This window comes from Henckelia pumila, chromosome 2, assembly GCF_033568475.1.
Source record: "Henckelia pumila isolate YLH828 chromosome 2, ASM3356847v2, whole genome shotgun sequence".
In the NCBI taxonomy this organism is placed as follows: Eukaryota; Viridiplantae; Streptophyta; class Magnoliopsida; order Lamiales; family Gesneriaceae; genus Henckelia; species Henckelia pumila.
Genome location: NC_133121.1, coordinates 21359038 through 21376324, shown reverse-complemented (window position 1 = coordinate 21376324; position 17287 = coordinate 21359038). Strand labels below are relative to the sequence as shown.

At 33.6% G+C, this 17287-nt stretch overlaps 1 protein-coding gene across 1 annotated transcript; it reads right to left on the bottom strand.

Annotated features, from left to right (window-relative positions):
• Positions 1-1713: 1713 nt before the first annotated feature.
• On the bottom strand, positions 1714-11475 carry LOC140879743 (DNA (cytosine-5)-methyltransferase CMT3-like). The gene is made up of 20 exons (XM_073283608.1): positions 11078-11475; positions 9511-9594; positions 8796-8903; positions 8597-8716; positions 8424-8523; positions 7172-7359; positions 6974-7039; positions 6637-6900; positions 5833-5891; positions 5666-5732; positions 5001-5330; positions 4784-4852; positions 4619-4705; positions 4445-4532; positions 3291-3409; positions 3099-3203; positions 2954-2997; positions 2797-2866; positions 2604-2707; positions 1714-2051 (listed from the first exon to the last, which is right to left on the bottom strand). Exons 1-20 carry the CDS (start codon positions 11399-11401, stop codon positions 1895-1897), a joined length of 2553 nt encoding a protein of 850 aa, XP_073139709.1. The 5' UTR covers positions 11402-11475; the 3' UTR covers positions 1714-1894.
• Between the last annotated feature and the right edge of the window lie 5812 nt (positions 11476-17287).

Below are 17287 nucleotides of genomic sequence, written 5' to 3'. Positions count from 1 at the left end.
GCTATTTGTGTCCCCTTACATATGCCAAATTCCAAATTTCATCCTATCATCCTGGGAGAATTCGATTTTCCTCTTTATTTTTTATTAAATTCATACTATTTTTTGTTTTTATAAAAAAAAATCAAATTTAAACATTATGCAAAGTGATGGGCGATGATTGATTCAATGTTATTTGGAATATTATGGTTATTAAATTCTTACATATGACTGATTCAATATTATTTAGGATATTTGATTATCGAATTTTTATATAGAGACATCACACTTTTTTCTGATTATGTTACTCAATTTGATGAAATTTTATTTTATTGGCTTATAAGTACGGCATAATGTGGCTTCAAACCAATATGCAGGTTTATAATTATGGCATGTAGTATGAAATTTTTCATATATTGTTTCATTTTTGTGGTCCTTATTGCTATCTTTTTGGGAGATTTTGTTTTGTTTTTTTCCAAAGTTTCGATAAGTCAAAAATATTTTGTCTAAACTTTTATTTCTTTGAAAATTTTTCGAAGTATGGTAACAAAAATTTGTGTTTAAAGCAATGTGCATGTATCTGTCTAAATATATATACACGTAAATTTGATGTTTTATTACGCAAAGTTGAATCTAGCTCAGAAATAAATAAAATTATTCGTATGTTTTTGGTAAATAAATATATACTATAATTAGTTTATTACTTTGTAGTTTTGCCATGATTTGAATTCATCTATAAGTTTTAATGTTATTGTGTGCTTCATTTTTATATTGTCTTAATCCTAAGTTTTCGTATATGGTCGATGACTACCTGATTCAATGTTGTCTTTTTCTTGATAGCCTAAAATTTTATTTTCTCAAGTTTTTTTTTGAATTAATGAGAATTACTTTTCATAAACATTTTTTCTTGCAATTTTACTATTGTTACATGAGTATGTTAATTACTGATTTTTTTTAATTATTTTGCTATAAGTTATAATATAATGACATTGGATTGTATGTAACAATGATCTTTGAAGTTTAAATAAAAATATTGTTTATTTCGTCGAACATGTATATATTAATTAGGACTGTATATATAAAAAGTACATGATAATGTGTATATATATCATGTGTTTAAATATTTTAGTTATCTTATTTGATTGCATTAAAAAAATTTATTATTGAAACATGTATTACTTTATATACGCATGTTTGTCACATTTTTTGTTGCGTGGGTTACAATTGCTAATATATATATGATATATCTCCCTAGATGAGAGAAGTCAGAAGGATAAAACCATAGTTTTGAAAACACATTTTCTCAAAAAGATTTGGTTATAAAAGCTATTTCCAACACATAAAAAGTGTTTTTCTTTTTTTAAATCCTATTTTTCGAACTTTTATTTCTAATAACAAATAATATTTAATAATAAAAGTAAAAATATTTTTTAATATTTATTCAAACACCAAAATCACTTCTCTCTTTTTCAATAAAATAAAATAAAAACAAGTTTAATAAATAATTCTTTACTCTTTATATAATAAATAAAACTTTTGTAAGTTTAGAAATTCTTCCTAAAATTGTCGCAAGTATAATGAAGTGGTTGAAAATAACTTATTACTATACCTCATAAATCACTAAACCCGAGTTTTGACAATATCCTCCATAATCCACACAATCTAAAATATTTGTTTATTCATATTTAAAAAAAAGCCTTAATTTAAATGATAGAAATAAATAAGCTATCCAAATTAAACAACCAAGATCTAAAAATAAGTGAAAGCCCACGGGTTATATTTCAATGTTACGGAATTCACATCCAACATCATATTCAAGAAATGACTGTCACTAATTGGTGCCTAAATTCTCTTGAGAAACATCAGGCATGCAATAATTGCAGAATACGTTTTTTACACCGAAACTAAAGTAATTAATTCATAAGACTTGGGGAAGTGCGTCTCGATTCAGAGGAAAATCATCAGGAAGGTTGAGTAAAGGTTTTTCTTCGGCCAATCCTTCCATTGCAAGAGACAAAGAATATCCCAACGCTCGTGCTACTGGCACAGCAACAGCATTCCCTACTTGAATGTATCTAATTATATGACAAACACAATATTAAAACTTCAAACAGATCATCACGAGAATATTTTCTGTATAAAGACTAATCGACATTCTAAAACAAAAAACTGTATAAAAACATCAATATCTTTTCAAATGTAAAAAGCCAACAAATTCCTAATTAAAAAACCAAAGTTTTGAAGGAGCGAATAACTACAAAGCCATTTACTAAATCAACACAAATAGATTCAAATTTAAGAATAAATGAAATAATTTTCAAGTTAAAAACAAAAAAAATATCAAAAACACAAATTACGTGTAGTTAAGGTTTTTTGCCAATGGGAATTTGGATTGAGAAAAGGAAAGATATGGTTTGGGACAGGTTTTAAAAATGTTATGCAATCAACCAAATTTTTTTACACAATTTATCGAAGAACACTCATTTTTTGCCTTTTTTCCACGCAGAACTTAATCCACCAGAGTTTTAACCATTTTTTCGCCAAATTTTCTCCACGCTATGCATTCATGATTCATCTTAGCTTTTTCGCACGGTTTAAAACTACTAGCAATATAAGAACGAAGTCACCTTTCTTTCACGGGACCAAGGAGTTTATAATAATCAGGAAAGCCTTGCAACCTAGCATTCTCACGGACTGTAAGGACTCTATCTTGAAGCGGATGTAATATGGCCTGGAAAAATGGGAAAACTTTTATGTTGCAATATTGCACATAGCTAATAGTCTATGAACGGGAAGCTGTTGGTTAAAACAAATTGTTACATGATTGTGCGGTTCTGCCCTTGTAATTACAGTAGGCACAATTTCATCCCACCACAACCGCCCAAAGGGCCTGCAGCAATCAAAATATAATTTCACAGATCAGGCAAACAATTTTCCAGAAAAGACACTTAATGCAAAACAATAATTGTTAATTTACTTCGGTGAAGTTCCTCCCACAAAAGTCATCGCATAATCTGGGACCTGCATTCATCGAAAGCAAATAAATTCTTGAAAATCCACTGCTAAGTGCTAACGACTGGCTTACAAACCAACATAATAAAACAAATAATACAAATAGATACCAAAGGCTTCCCAGAAGACAAGAGAACTCTTTCTACATCAGGATCCCATTCAACTTTCTTATCAGCACGAACGCGTACACCAGGCAGATTTCTGAAGTTTGCACCCTGAAAAAAGTTGAAGATTTAGGAGAATACATAGCAAGTCTTGGAAGATTACAAGGCAAAATTATTTGCAACGGGGTTTGGGGTTACCTTTTTCTTTGGAATCCGACAAACACGATCAAAATCATCCTTATTTAACTGAAGAGGGCGATGATCATACAAACTGTGTTCTGTCACTTCAGATTTGAAATTCAAGCAGCCAGGCATCTCTATAATATAAACGATCAATATTGAGTGAAAAACTTTCATTTTCCACGACAAGATAAAAAAGTTTCAAAATTTTAAAAAACCAGCTAGTTGAAATACAATAGATTTAAGGCAAACAAAACAAGCAAATAAATTAATGAAAAACCTATAAGTACCAATGCAGGAAAAACAAAAAAAACACTTGACCGAAGGCTGAGATAGAGAATTATTTCCACATTTTATTTGCATCCTATTGAAGTGGCATGGTAAGGAGTAGAATTATTTAGAATTTGTCATTACCTATATAAGGCAAACTTTAACCTGTTTTATATATCAGGTAAGCAATCACATATAAAATGATTGGAAATCAACAATGCTAGATACTTATTCATAAAGTATGAAATTTATTTTAAATTACTATAGTACTATCATAAAGAGCAGGTCTTAGGTCGAACATAAATGTTCTCAATCTTAAAAACACTATACACATAAACAAAAACAGAGGTTTTTGTTATTATTGCAAACCTCGACAAGGTAGAGCTAGAAATCAGGTGGGGTGGGGAGCAGTCAAGTTTTGGATCAGGCTAATTTCTTCCAAAGTTTTATAAGACTGACTTCATATGTTATATTCTGACATGTACTATTTATCAGTATTTATTCTAGAATTATTGATTCTATCCATTATAGAGACATGTATGTTCAAATTTACTTACATATTTTGTCCTCTTAAATCAAAAAACACTAAATCATATCATTTAATTTATTTTACTTGCTTTGGTCGCTCATTTGGTAGATAGATCTGGGATGTGTTATCAGCAAGCATTTCACTTCCGAATGGTCTTGTAACATGCTCAAACTTAGATCATTAGTAGGTAATTATATTATTTATAGGTAAATTTAGACGTCATTGGATTTATTATTATTATTATTATATATGTGAAATTAAAACAGAATGATTCATATGGTTTGAGATACCATAAACAATACTAATTACCACCTGCCAAGATGTATATTCACTCGTAAATTCTGCAATTCTCTAAAAGGGTGTTGGAATTTACCATTCCGACGCAACCTTATTAATTTCTGAAAATCTGTCTTAGGTTCTGCGTTATATGGTTGTTCATCACGTGCCTCATAGTTGTCAACCTGAAACAGACATGGAAAAAAAAGTTAAAACAGTACAAGAAAAAGAATATAAACAAGGTGATTAAATGATAATCTTGAACTCATACAGGTGGAAGATCTGATATAGCATCACCAAGAAAAAGCTCTTTCTTCAGTTGGACTCGATTGCCTTCTTCATAACCAACCACATTTGCCTGCAAGTTTATATAATATTGATTATGAAACATAATGTCGATAAATCTAAATTTTATACCCTAACTAGAAAATCATACCTCAAACTCTGTGGGAGTGTTACCCCTAACAACAACATTATGTGTTGGCAATGGATACTGGGGCAATTTCTGTTATGAAAAGAAAGTGGCAGGAATAATTCAAAATATATAAAACCAAAGTTCAACAACAATCAAAATACACACAGGATATAGGAAAAATAGAAACGTAGATACCGGGAAACATAAATAAATACAAGAGAAATATGAGTAGTATCACCTCAGTATGAAGAGCACCCCACAAAAAAACTCGCATGCGAAATTGTGGCAAACCATAAGAACCAGCAACCATCAGTCCCATCCTAGCTTGATAATCCATTGCAACAAGAGATCCCAGTGCATATCTTCCGAGAAAACCACTGGAAAACTTGACAATATCAACAACGTTCTCCATTAACACAAACTTTGGCCTCAAATACGCCACAATATCCATGAAAACAAGAAGTTGTCTGTTTTTTGAGTCTTCAAGGGGCTTGTCTGTATTTCTAAACCTATTGAAGCCACTTATGCCTTGGCATGGTGGCCCGCCACACACAACATCGACAGTTCCCTGCAGACATTAGAAAAACACTCATCATTACAAAGCAGATACCAAATACTCCCTCCGTCCCAATTATATTGTCCACGTTTTTTTTGTTTGTCCCAAAATAGTCATATACTATATTTAGTAATATTTTTTTACATTTCTTTACTGATATACTCATATTGACTAAACCTTAAAAATTGTACAATCATTTTTTAATACATTAAATCGGGATAAATAGGAAGTCTATATAAAATTTCTTTTCCAATACCTTTTTCTTAATCTGTGTGAAAAAGAAAAGAGGACAATATATATGAAACAGATGGAGTAATAAAGAGTTTATCAAAGCAACAAGATCTCACAGGTAAAGGCAACATTTTGGACTTGTAGCTTGTGGACACAAATCTCCTTAGTTTGTCTTTGCAAGCACTAGTAACAAACCATTCAGTACAAATACAAGAAATTAGGAGATCATGGAAAAAAAATTAAACAAAATTATCACTAAACAATAACATTGCTATAGGTATACCTTAAACCCTCCAAAGGTTCCCATGTGTCATCCTCAGCACCATAATTTTTCCAGCGTATCTAAATAGAATTGAAAAGATAAGGGGCAGAAATTATGTAATCACAGCAAGGAAATACTTATCCTAAATGAGAAAAATTCATAATCAAGAAACATTCTACAGGCACACATATATTTTGCCTAACCCACAAACAAAATGGTGCTAGGCATGAAATAGAACACGTACGTGTAAAAAACTGTATCCAATTGTGAAACAACTTTGTAGTTTAAAGGATTAATTAACCCTTGAAAACGTGCAATGTGCATCAAGGCACTAAGGGTCCCAAGGCTTTAAACACAAAATGAAGAAATCACTTGACAGAAATAAAGAACAACTAAATATTCTGGAAGTAATAAAAATAAAATCAGATTTCTTTTAAAATGTGAAGCATGAAATATCACACACTGAAATTCTTAACATCATCACCTTCCAAATCTACATAATCATCTCTATCAAGCCACATTAGGGTTTCATCTGTTATTTTTATTTTAATAAAAAATTAGAAAAGGCAATTTCTCTTTTTCCAGAAATTAAAAGAAAAGGCTGCTTCTTCTCTAAGGCAGAGATGCAATTCCCAAAATTGGTGCACTTTGAGGCGTGCTTTATTGAACAGCTTGTGATTCACTGCAATTACACATGCTCGTTCGAAAACTATGATCCAGCATCAGAAAATTTCCCAGTCACTTCTTACGCAGAAAACAATTACTTACATTTTTTAAATAAGCTGCATGCCCAGAAAAGAATGCCAAGAAATTTGGATTATTTACCTTGAAATAAAGACCACGATTTTTGTCATTATTTGGATCACCATAACAAATAGATAATATCTCTTGAACTTCATATATTTCAGATTGATTTCCATCAACATCCTCTTCATCTACATTGTTGTTGTCACTTTTATCGTCTTCAATGTCATCGAAATTTTCGATTTCACTAGCTAAGCCATTTTTATCTACGGATAAGAACGAGGCACAAAGTTTCTCCCATTCCTTAAGTAGGTGCAGAAAATCTTCAGCAGATTCATTTCGAACCTAGATTATCCAAAACACCCAAAAATAAGCATTAAAACAAATGGCGAACTATATGTTTCTCAAGGAAATGAACCTGAGTTTCTGGATGATTGAGTTTGAGACTTTCACAAGCATATTGATTAATATCCACCGCCCATTTCTGTAAGTTCAAAAATTCAAACGCTTTTCAACTAATAAAGAACAAACTTATAGAACACAAGTGGAACCATTCTAATTATAGGGGGAACAGTTCAAACGTGTAGTTTATTTACAAGATGTCATAAAAACTCACTGTAACAAGTCTAACGCCACCGATATTGGAGCCAAGGCAAAGCCCAGTGGACATGGCACCACATCCAGAATACAGATCTAACACTGTTCTCTCACTACTATGCTCTTCAACCTCAGAAAAACTAATGGCTTCCACATCAGCATCACTAGAGATTGTAGAATTAGATTCATTGCTATTTGTAGAACAGTCTGTAGAGCAAGAATGCACTCAGAAATGAATAAAAAATTCAAATCCATACATGCATCAAGAGTCGAGACAAATTATATGTTGTACATAATGTATGAAACATTTGAGGTGCAACCTACTAAAATGCGATGGCAGTAATAGTTTTCACTTAAAATAGCAAAAGAATGGAGTAAGGCTTTACAAAGACTAACACCGTCCACTTTTAAATCAACTTGTGAAACCATTCCAACCATCATTTCATCTCGGGTTTACAAAAATTAACACCATCCATTTTTAAATCAACCACAGTTTGCTTAGTGTGGTTTACCTAGATGGTTTACCTAGACAACGTAGTTTGCAGGCTATTGCGTTAGTTCGAGGGTTTACCTAGTGCGCACCGAAAATAGCGGTTGCGGGTTCCCACGTCAAAAAAAAAAAAAAATGCACCACTATATTAATGCTAAAAAAAGTAATATTAATACTAATAAAGTAATATACTATTATCTGACCTAGTGGGCAGCGGTGGAGGGAAAATATTCTAGCGGCAACGGTTTGAGGCAGAGAAGCGGGAAGGGGCTAATGAGACTTGTGGGTGAATCGGTTGGACATGGATATGATGGTTTGGAAAGCTAGGGTTTTTAAATTTTCAATTTTGATGACGGGCTCTTGGACTTCCTAATCATCTGCCTCAGCCACCTCTCTGCCAGTCTCACTCATCCTGGACCAGCCACGGCTGCCCGGCCTCCATAACCGCCTTAGGCAAAAGCGGTGCGGTCAAGGACCTTTCTACCGCCTAGGTGGAGTCATTTAGAACACTGGTTGTTCGACATCCACTAATGTGGGACACTAACAAATTGAAGAAAGTATTGCGCATATATTTTTTGGTGTTATAGAATATAAATATCAATGTATAAATAAAAAGTAAAAAAAAACGAATGAACTTCTCCAATTATGCAATGGGGTCGCCACATTTTTTTCCTTCAAATTGTTGCCACATTTTTTTTATGCAATGCGGTTGAGAACTTTTTAAGTTTGCATTTGTATAATAAATTAAATACACCTTTGCGGTTGGAAATCGATAGGATACCTGATTGTATGTTGACAAAAGAGCAAAATGGAAGCAAATACATCTTGTTGTAATAATAATCAAATGATGGATTAAGACTTTTGCCCTCATTTAATGTTGCCTGCAAATGAACAAGTGTTAGATCCTGTCACAATTGTAAAAATTGTAATCAACTTTACTTGGATAAGACTTACCTTTGGTGGCAAAAATACAATTTTGAGTTTTTTAACAAGGCAATCAAGAGGATTCTCATCCTTGATCTCAGAGAAGAAAATCTGTTTGTCTGCGACAAGGTGACCACACTCTCTGATGGCCTAACCAAAAATTAAACCAATTCAAAAAAATATATAAAATATATATACCAAAAAACACCAGTTTCTGATACTGTATTACCGTGTCCGAGGCCCTATAATACCATTGTGCCATAAACTTTAGAGAGCCATCTCGAGCTTCAAAAAACTCTATTATCTTACTGATGTAATTGTCTTTCCCATCATCGGCCTGAACCATATTTCATCCTTTAGTAATGTAATGGATTGGAACAATTTGTCATAATTTGCAAAGGAAACTAGGTATTGTACCCTCATAGTACAAAAACAATAACATGAGAGAACACTAAAAATGTTCTAGCATCAAATAAATGACCTTTCAGAAGCAAGACTTGAATTTTAATAATTACACTTACAAAAACAATAGAAAAATGAAACATTATTAGATTAAATGTATTTATCTTTACAGTTGGGTACCAACACACATATAGTACATTGTGATTAAGACTCCAAATACTTGTTAATAAGAACTTTCCATGTTGTGAATGTTAAATCTTAGCCTAATTATGAAGATGATTATATATACTCTTGTTCTTATATCGAGCCACCTTATAATATTCTTCTAGTTCTAATTTAATAAAATCTACTCAATACAAGAAGAATATGCCTTTCGAAGTTACGTCAACTATCACCAAATAGGAGCAGGAGTCAACATCACCATGACTACCAATGGAGAGCACAAACGATAAATAAAAAACAACCAAAAAAATGCAAAACAATTCTGAAAATTATTGTTTATAGATAGGATTGTCCTTGATTACAGTTGAATAAAATTTCACCTTCACATAGGCGTCATCTCCCAAATTAAAAACTTTTCCATCTACTTCTGCTTGCAAAAAGTGAAATTTGGCTAGAGTTACTTCCTGCAAAATGTAAACATCCTCAACCAATTATGTAGAGAAGAAGTGAAGAGAAGAAATACAAATTATGTAACAAAAATTTGGGAATGAAAATTCAAAAATAAAATGTATAACAAAATTAAAAAAAAAAAACCATCTTGATACAAGTAAGATAATGATTCGAAGGCCAACAAAACTTCTGGGAGTCAATTAAGCCTCAAGGAACTTACAAATACCTAAATTTGATGCCTAAGGCATTTGTATAGATATGATTGTCCATTGGCCTCATGATTCTTGAAAATTCAAAACATACTAAGATTCAAAATGATTACATTAAACATGCAATTTAGATAGTCATAAATGACATGGTTATGCATCAATCAGGAAAAGAAGTGTTTGACAACACTTATTATGCAAAATTAATCAATATTTTCGCTTTCAAACCTAAGAGACCATCAATAATCAAGTGAATATGTACTGGTTCAAAACATAAATTTCACATTTTGTTTGGATGATCTTGGATTTATTAGTATTTGTTTATGACATATTTTTATCTATTTTTAATTTTAATTTTATTTGTAGAAGTCATGTTATTTATACTATCATATTTATCCATAAAAAAATATATGAATGTTAAGCTTTAGGAGCACCAATTTTTATATGCTCACAGCATGCCTAAAAAAACTCAGGTCCAGCATTGGTGTATACCCATGCACAACAATGTCACCTTAAGACGAGAGGCACTCGCCTATTACAGCTATGGACGAAACCATGTGTGAGGTTTAAAAGGGAGAAGTTTCATTATTCATATTTGATGGAGTAGTGCAACATTTACCAGTCTACTATTAAACTTAATAATTAGAGCTGCTTCAAGAATGGCATCAGTTTGACTACAGGATCTGGTAAATTTGAACAATGTAATAAAATGCAAATAAAAATGAGATTCACACTAGACCTGAAAATCACACTATTCGAATGCTGAAATTTTGGATGATTATGAAATCAACAATTAGAAAATTAAAGTCTGATTGAATGAATTAAAAAGGTGAATGATGGCAACATATTTCTTGGTTACAAAAGGAATATACAAGTTTTTGCACAATAATTAGCTGGCCGAAATCACATTTAAAATCGGATGTTAATATTTGACTAGGAAGAACAAATTTAAACATTGATCGAAGCAAACTGAGGAAACTAAATACAACGCCATTATCCCATATTTTTCAGTTATTTTTCTTAAGTACACGAGGAAAAGGGGGTAGGAGGTCAAAATCTCTATAGAAAATAGGTGAGTATAGTCTATAAATAGCTCAGATAATGCAAATATAATACCAACATTGCAGACAATCATAATGAGTTAGGGCTGATATCTTGAGAGGAAACTCTAGCCAATTTTTCTCCTCCAAAAACTGGGGAGAATGCAAACATCAAACCCAAAAACAAACTTAGGTATCTTGCGACAGAACAAAACAGATGAATATGGTAAAATCAAATTCATTTCGGTTACCTCTTGACCTTTCTGGTAGCGTTTGGGCCAACGCCGCCGCGCTTCCTCGCCAGAAACCGGTTCTCCCAAAAAACGGGAGACAAATTCATCTTCCGCATCGTCTTTGTCAGCCGAAACGTCAACCTTCTTTCTCGAAGCAGCAACAGAAGGCTTCAAATTATTCTCACATCCACCGTTCTCAACGACTTCCACCGCCTCATCCGACATCAAATCCGATCCAGTCACCTTCTTTGCGACGGAACTAGCCAGCCTTTTGGATTTTCTCTCCGTCGACGCAGCCTCCGGATCCCTGGTGGCGGAAGCAGACTTCCTCTTCTTCGCCATTGGAGTGGAGCTGGAGGAGAGAAAAATCGGGGGAAAAGTGTGGAGCTTTGGAGAGGAAGGGTGGGGTATATGAAGGGTAGGGTTTTCAAAAAAATTTGAAGGGAGTGGGGAGTGTACACTAGGCGGGAGCTTGGAATTTTGGGATGTTATTTAAATGAATTTGAATTGTGGGGCGTGGAGTCCGCTTCCACTCTGTTTATTTACGAGTGGAAATAAATGAAATCGAGTTAATTAATTAATTAATTTAATAGATATCGAATTCAAACTTTAAAGTTTTATTATAAATAAACAGTTTGGGCGAAAATCAAGCTGATTTTTACTTAATTTCAGCTTTCATTTTTCACCCAAATTTCATATTCATCTTTGAATTTTTATTTAAGCTTCTTTATTTAAAAATGGATGGGAGATTCTCTTGATGGTAATTTATTTTATAGATGGAAACAAATATTCTTAATTTATACGATTTCCTTTATAAAGTGTGTTCATTTCAACCTAGACATTACCTTATGATAAATCTAAGAGTCATCATTTATCAAAACATGGGGGGTTCACCAAAAAATAATTGACCTCACATTTATTGGTAAATGAGGACCGTTAGATATATGTCAAAGCAATGGTTGTACTTATATGTGATATCATCTATTAATTATCTTAATTTTTAATCTTTGTTCGTATATTGTGCATCTATTTTACACAAAAACTCATGTGAGATAATTTCTTGATATATTTTTCTGAGAATGGTTTTTTATTCGACTGGACCATGAGAAGTTACAACTTTTAATGTCAAAAGTTTAACTTTTTAGTCTATATCTCGATTGGGTTGATTCGGATAAATATCTCACTTTTTTATTTAGAACTTAATGCACCGTTTGGTTTGAGGTATGATATAAATAATTTATAGATAAGTAGTATAATGTAATAAAAAATAAATAAGAAATGATAGTTAAAATTGTATTGGATTTGATTGATAGATTATGGTTTATTTGATTTGATTGATTAAATTTTATATAAAAATGTTAAATGACTATTTTGTCCTTTTAACAATAAATAAAATAAAAATTATATTATTTATAAGGGGTAATATAGTAATTTGAATTCAATGATTTGATTGATGTGAGATAAATAATTAATGATTTAATTGATGTAAAATAAATAGTTAATATATAGATAAATAATATGATGAGAAGAACGTGGGATGAGATGAGATGAGTTATACATATATTAGTAATACCACGAACAGAACGGTGCCTAAATATATAATCTCAATTATGCAAGTCTTATAATGGATAATAATCTTCTTAGACAAAATGATAAATTAATAATTTTAAATTATGTTAATTATATGTAGCTTTTTTAAATAATCGCCGAGATTCAAGCAATTAGTTAAAATTCTTTTGTTATCACCTAAATTTAGCGTAATCCGCCCACAGGGGTATAGGCGAGTTGGTAAGGCCTGAGGTGACGTGGAAAGAAATTCCCCAGCGTTGCAGGTTCGATCCTCGTGTGGAGCATATTCCTCATTGAAATATTTGGGGATATGCTCTGGGGGTTGGACCATGTTGTTTCCTCCCTCAGGTCTCTGCCTACTCGTGCACATCCCTCGATTTAACCCCCGCATGAGCCAATGGACCTCTGACTCATGTGGGATTGGGTCCCCTTCGGGGTCAACCCTTTTAAAATTTAGCGTAATCCAAACACGTATTATTTCAAGTCATATGAATCTTCGCAATCACTGAAATACTATTAAGAAAATTTTATCCAAATATTCCCCATACTTCTTTTCCACTTAAAAATTTCATTCTTTTTCTATGATTTTTTTTTTTTTTTGCTCGATTTGTTATTTTTTTTCAAAAAATTTTAAAATAATTTATTGTAGATTTTTAAGATATGATAATAATTGAAAAATATATTTGTTTGAATATTTTTTGTAATTTGCTGAAGATGTGGTTGAGATGCTATCATGCTAGAAGTTGGATTATTCTATACTACACCTGGAATACTTCTCCCCTCATGATGTGATCAAATATCAACCATTGGATTATCAAGACATATGTCAATTTTCATAAAAATATATGGGTCCCACATGATCTAATGATATTAAAATAGGGGAAAAAGCACTCCCGGTGTAGCATAGACTAACCCCTAGAAGTTATTGTTTTTAATATATGGAATATATGATTGCGATATTTTGGGAAGATTTATTTTATCTTGATCTAAATATAATTGCATATTTAGTTTTGCGTGGTGTGCTGATATGAGAAAGAATATCCCATGAAATAATTTAAACCTCACAGGTCAATCTGTCACAGATTTAATTGCAACCTCCTATGGGTTTCATATCAACCTATCTTTACAGCATTACCCTCATGATAGATCTAAGGGTCTTCATTTATCAATACATGCGGGGTTCCTAAAAATAATTAACCTCACATTTATTGGTAAATGTCCACCGTTAGATCTATGTCAAGGCACTGCCTGTATAGGTAGGATTCCTTTGAGATAAGCTCGGGATTTGGTTTGATTTTGATATAGATTTAGCTCCTTGTTCATATATAGATTATTAAAGGAGTTTTAAATGCAAAAATAATTCTGACGGAAATATTTTACTTTATACACCAAATGCATTTTGTGTTGATTTGAAGCAAATCAATACAAAAAAAAAACGACATTTGCCACGGTTTAAAGAAACCGTCCGAAAAGGCATCGTGGTAAATGTTTGTCATAGTTTAAAATATATCCTTACAAATTATTTCCACGGTTTAAGAAATATCATTGCAATACATTGTCAGTGTTACTTAAACCGCGGCAATATATTGCCACGGTTTTCCATATCGTGACAAACTATTCCCACGATTTTCATTAAACCGTGGCAAACATTGCCACGATTTTTTGAAACCGTTACTATATATTGCCACGCTTCCTAAAAACCGTGACAAAATATTTCCACCATTTATACAATATATATATCCAATAATTTTTCACGGTTTAGGAAAAATCGTGGAAAAATATAATTATTATATTAAAAAAATTTGCTTATATATCTTATTATTAATAATTAAAAATAATTTTGAAATATTAATAAAATCATAAAATTCACACAAATTGTCCAAATTAAATGCATATATTAAACCAAAATACATACAAAATATCCAAATTTCATTACATGCACTAGTCTACTGAAGGAACTGTGACCAATCCGAAGCCGGCTGGGTCTCGTCGTCGTCATCATCGTCCTCGTGGTCGGGCTGAGTGGGCTCCTGAATACGCAGCGAGTAAGATGGAACGAAAGACGTAGCAGCACGAGTGCCTTCTGTGAATTGTTTCTTCTTCCTGTTGATCGCAGAGCAGATAGTTCATAGTAGCCATCATCTTCTTCATCTTACTCAGTCGTGCCTGAGTCTGCTCGTGCTCTGCTCGAAGCTGCTACGTCTCCAGTCTCGCTGCCTGGGTCTCCTCTTCTGCAACCTGGGTCTCCTCCCTCGCAGTCCGTGCATCAGATCTAGCAACCTGTATCGCCTCGTTCTGTGACGCCATCGTCGACTTCATCTGAATACACCCGCGAGGACGAGGTGTCATCTCATCCGAGAATATGGTCTGGGCGGTAGACCCAATACCATATACCCGTTAATGACTAACGCCACCGACGACGTCAAAATAAATTGCATTCACCTCGTTAGTCGTCGGGCAGTGCTGCTCTTCTCCGGTATGCCTCAATGGAAAGCTCTCGGTGATTCGACGCTCGACCTCCTCCTGTTTTCACAAACGATAAAGATACATGTATAAATAGTATTCAATTGTTCAATTTATTAAATTAACTAAACTCAATTGACATAGATACATGAATAAATAGTATTAAGTTTGTTGAATCCGACATTTTGGTGATAACAAACAACAACTCATTGTATAGGAATGTGCTACCAATCTTTTGTATTTCAGGAATCTACTACAACTCCTACCGCAACCGTCTAAACCCTTCAAGTTATCTACCGGAAGCTTGTCAATCGCCTTTGTCTCTCGACCGGTTGCAGTCACAAGCCTATCAACTGGTTATTCAAACCAGCAGAGGATAAATCTATCTACCGGTAGAGTGCCAACTGCTTATCAAGATATCTCAAGACAAGTACTTGTGACAAGACGTTCATTGCAAAATCTTTATCAAAAGCAGAACCGGCGTATCAGAAGATCTGTTGACTCTTGCATCGAGACAACAGGTTGCACTAAAATGGCAAAAACGCAGAATGGCTACAGATAAAGCATTCGACCGTTTATACCAGTTTTGGACCCTGGAAGTTGTCTGCATTTAAAGAAGTATACGATCTTCATGCAGAATCATCAATGCATTTATGAAGCATTAAATGTGCATTCAATGCAGCATCAGAACGTTCAAAATAAAGACGTTGATGATTGACCTATATAAAGGGAAGATTGCTCAAGAAGTGACAAGAAGACAAGCAACACGAAAAATCTCAATCAACTCAATCACTTGAATACTATCAGAAGTCCTCATCTGATATACTGAAGCAATACTTGAGCACACTTACAAGATCATTCACTTGCTGCTCAAATAAACCCTTGCCTACAGTTTACATATCTGATCTTCAAGGATCATCCTAGGGTTTCCAAGCCTCTCGATCGCTCTGCAGTTTGAGAAGCTCAACCGAACTATACTCATTATTGAAGAGACTTGAAGCTACTCTGAAAGCTTCCACCAGTCTGATAAGAACTGAGAATCTTATCTGTGTAAATCTAGGAGTTTCGGATTAGGCATTGGATAAGTCCTAAGTCTGAAGTGGGTGTATTGCAAGACGTTGTAATAACCAAAGTCTTCTAGTGAATTTCTTCCTAAGTGGAAGAAGGGGAGACGTAGAAGGATTAAGCCTTCGAACTTCCAAAAATCGTGCCTTAGTCTTTACTGCTATTTATCTTACATATTGCTCATACATTGTGTTCTAAACTTTGCATCACTAAAACCTCTGAACTATTTCCGCACTATTTAAGTTGTTCAAACCGTTTTAGAAGTTGAGAAAACAGATTAAGTAAACTAAACTTCACTTGATCATTTTGAAAAGAAAGAAGAAAAGTTTCAGAGTGTATTCACCCCCCCCCCCCCTCTACCCTCTGAACCGATCCCAACAAGTGGTATCAGAGCGGGTTCCTTTCTCAACTGCTGATCTAAAGTTTTAAAATCATGACTTCTTTCAACAAAATTCCTATGTTTTCTAAAGAAGATTATGATGACTGGAAAATTCGCATGCAGGCACATCTTGCAGCACAGGACGATGACATGCTATATGTCATAACAGACGGTCCCATCAAAATCATGAAGGTCAACCCAGCTCTAACCGATGGTGCAGGACAAATGATTGAGAAACCAAGAGCTGAGTGGACTACTGAGGACAAAAAGAAGGCCAATCTTGACAATGTGGCCCGGGACATCCTATACAAAATACTGGACAAGAACATGTTCAGCAAAATCAAGTCATGCTCCACAACAAAGGAGATTTGGGAGAAGCTCACTCAGCTGTGTGAAGGAAATGACCAGACCAAGGAAAACAAGCTCATCATGGCCATTCAAAAATATGACAATGCCAAAATGAAGCCAGGGGAAACCATGGCTGAATTTGATGAACGGTTTAGTAGTATCATTTGTGACCTTATTGCTTTAGGAAAAACTTATACTAACCGTGAAATTGCTGTGAAGGTTATGAGAGCTTTGCCCAAAGAATGGGAAATCAAGACAGTGGCCATGAGGGAGTCAAAAGACTTAAGCAAGGTTGAACTGCATGATCTCTTTGCAGATCTCAAAGCCTACGAGTTCGAGCTCAACATGAGGACAGAAGATGAACCATCTAACTCTCAACCAACCAAGGCCTTAACCTCAACGGT

Excerpts from the sequence above, each read along its gene's own strand:
- LOC140879743 (XM_073283608.1), bottom strand. The coding sequence starts at position 11,401 with ATGGCGAAGAAGAGGAAGTCTGCTTCCGCCACCAGGGATCCGGAGGCT. Across the intron at positions 9,595-11,077 it reads GCTACCAGAAAGGTCAAGAG|GAAGTAACTCTAGCCAAATT; the intron begins GTAACCGAAATG and ends TACATTTTGCAG. Across the intron at positions 7,360-8,423 it reads TTTTGTCAACATACAATCAG|ACTGTTCTACAAATAGCAAT; the intron begins GTATCCTATCGA and ends CTTGCTCTACAG.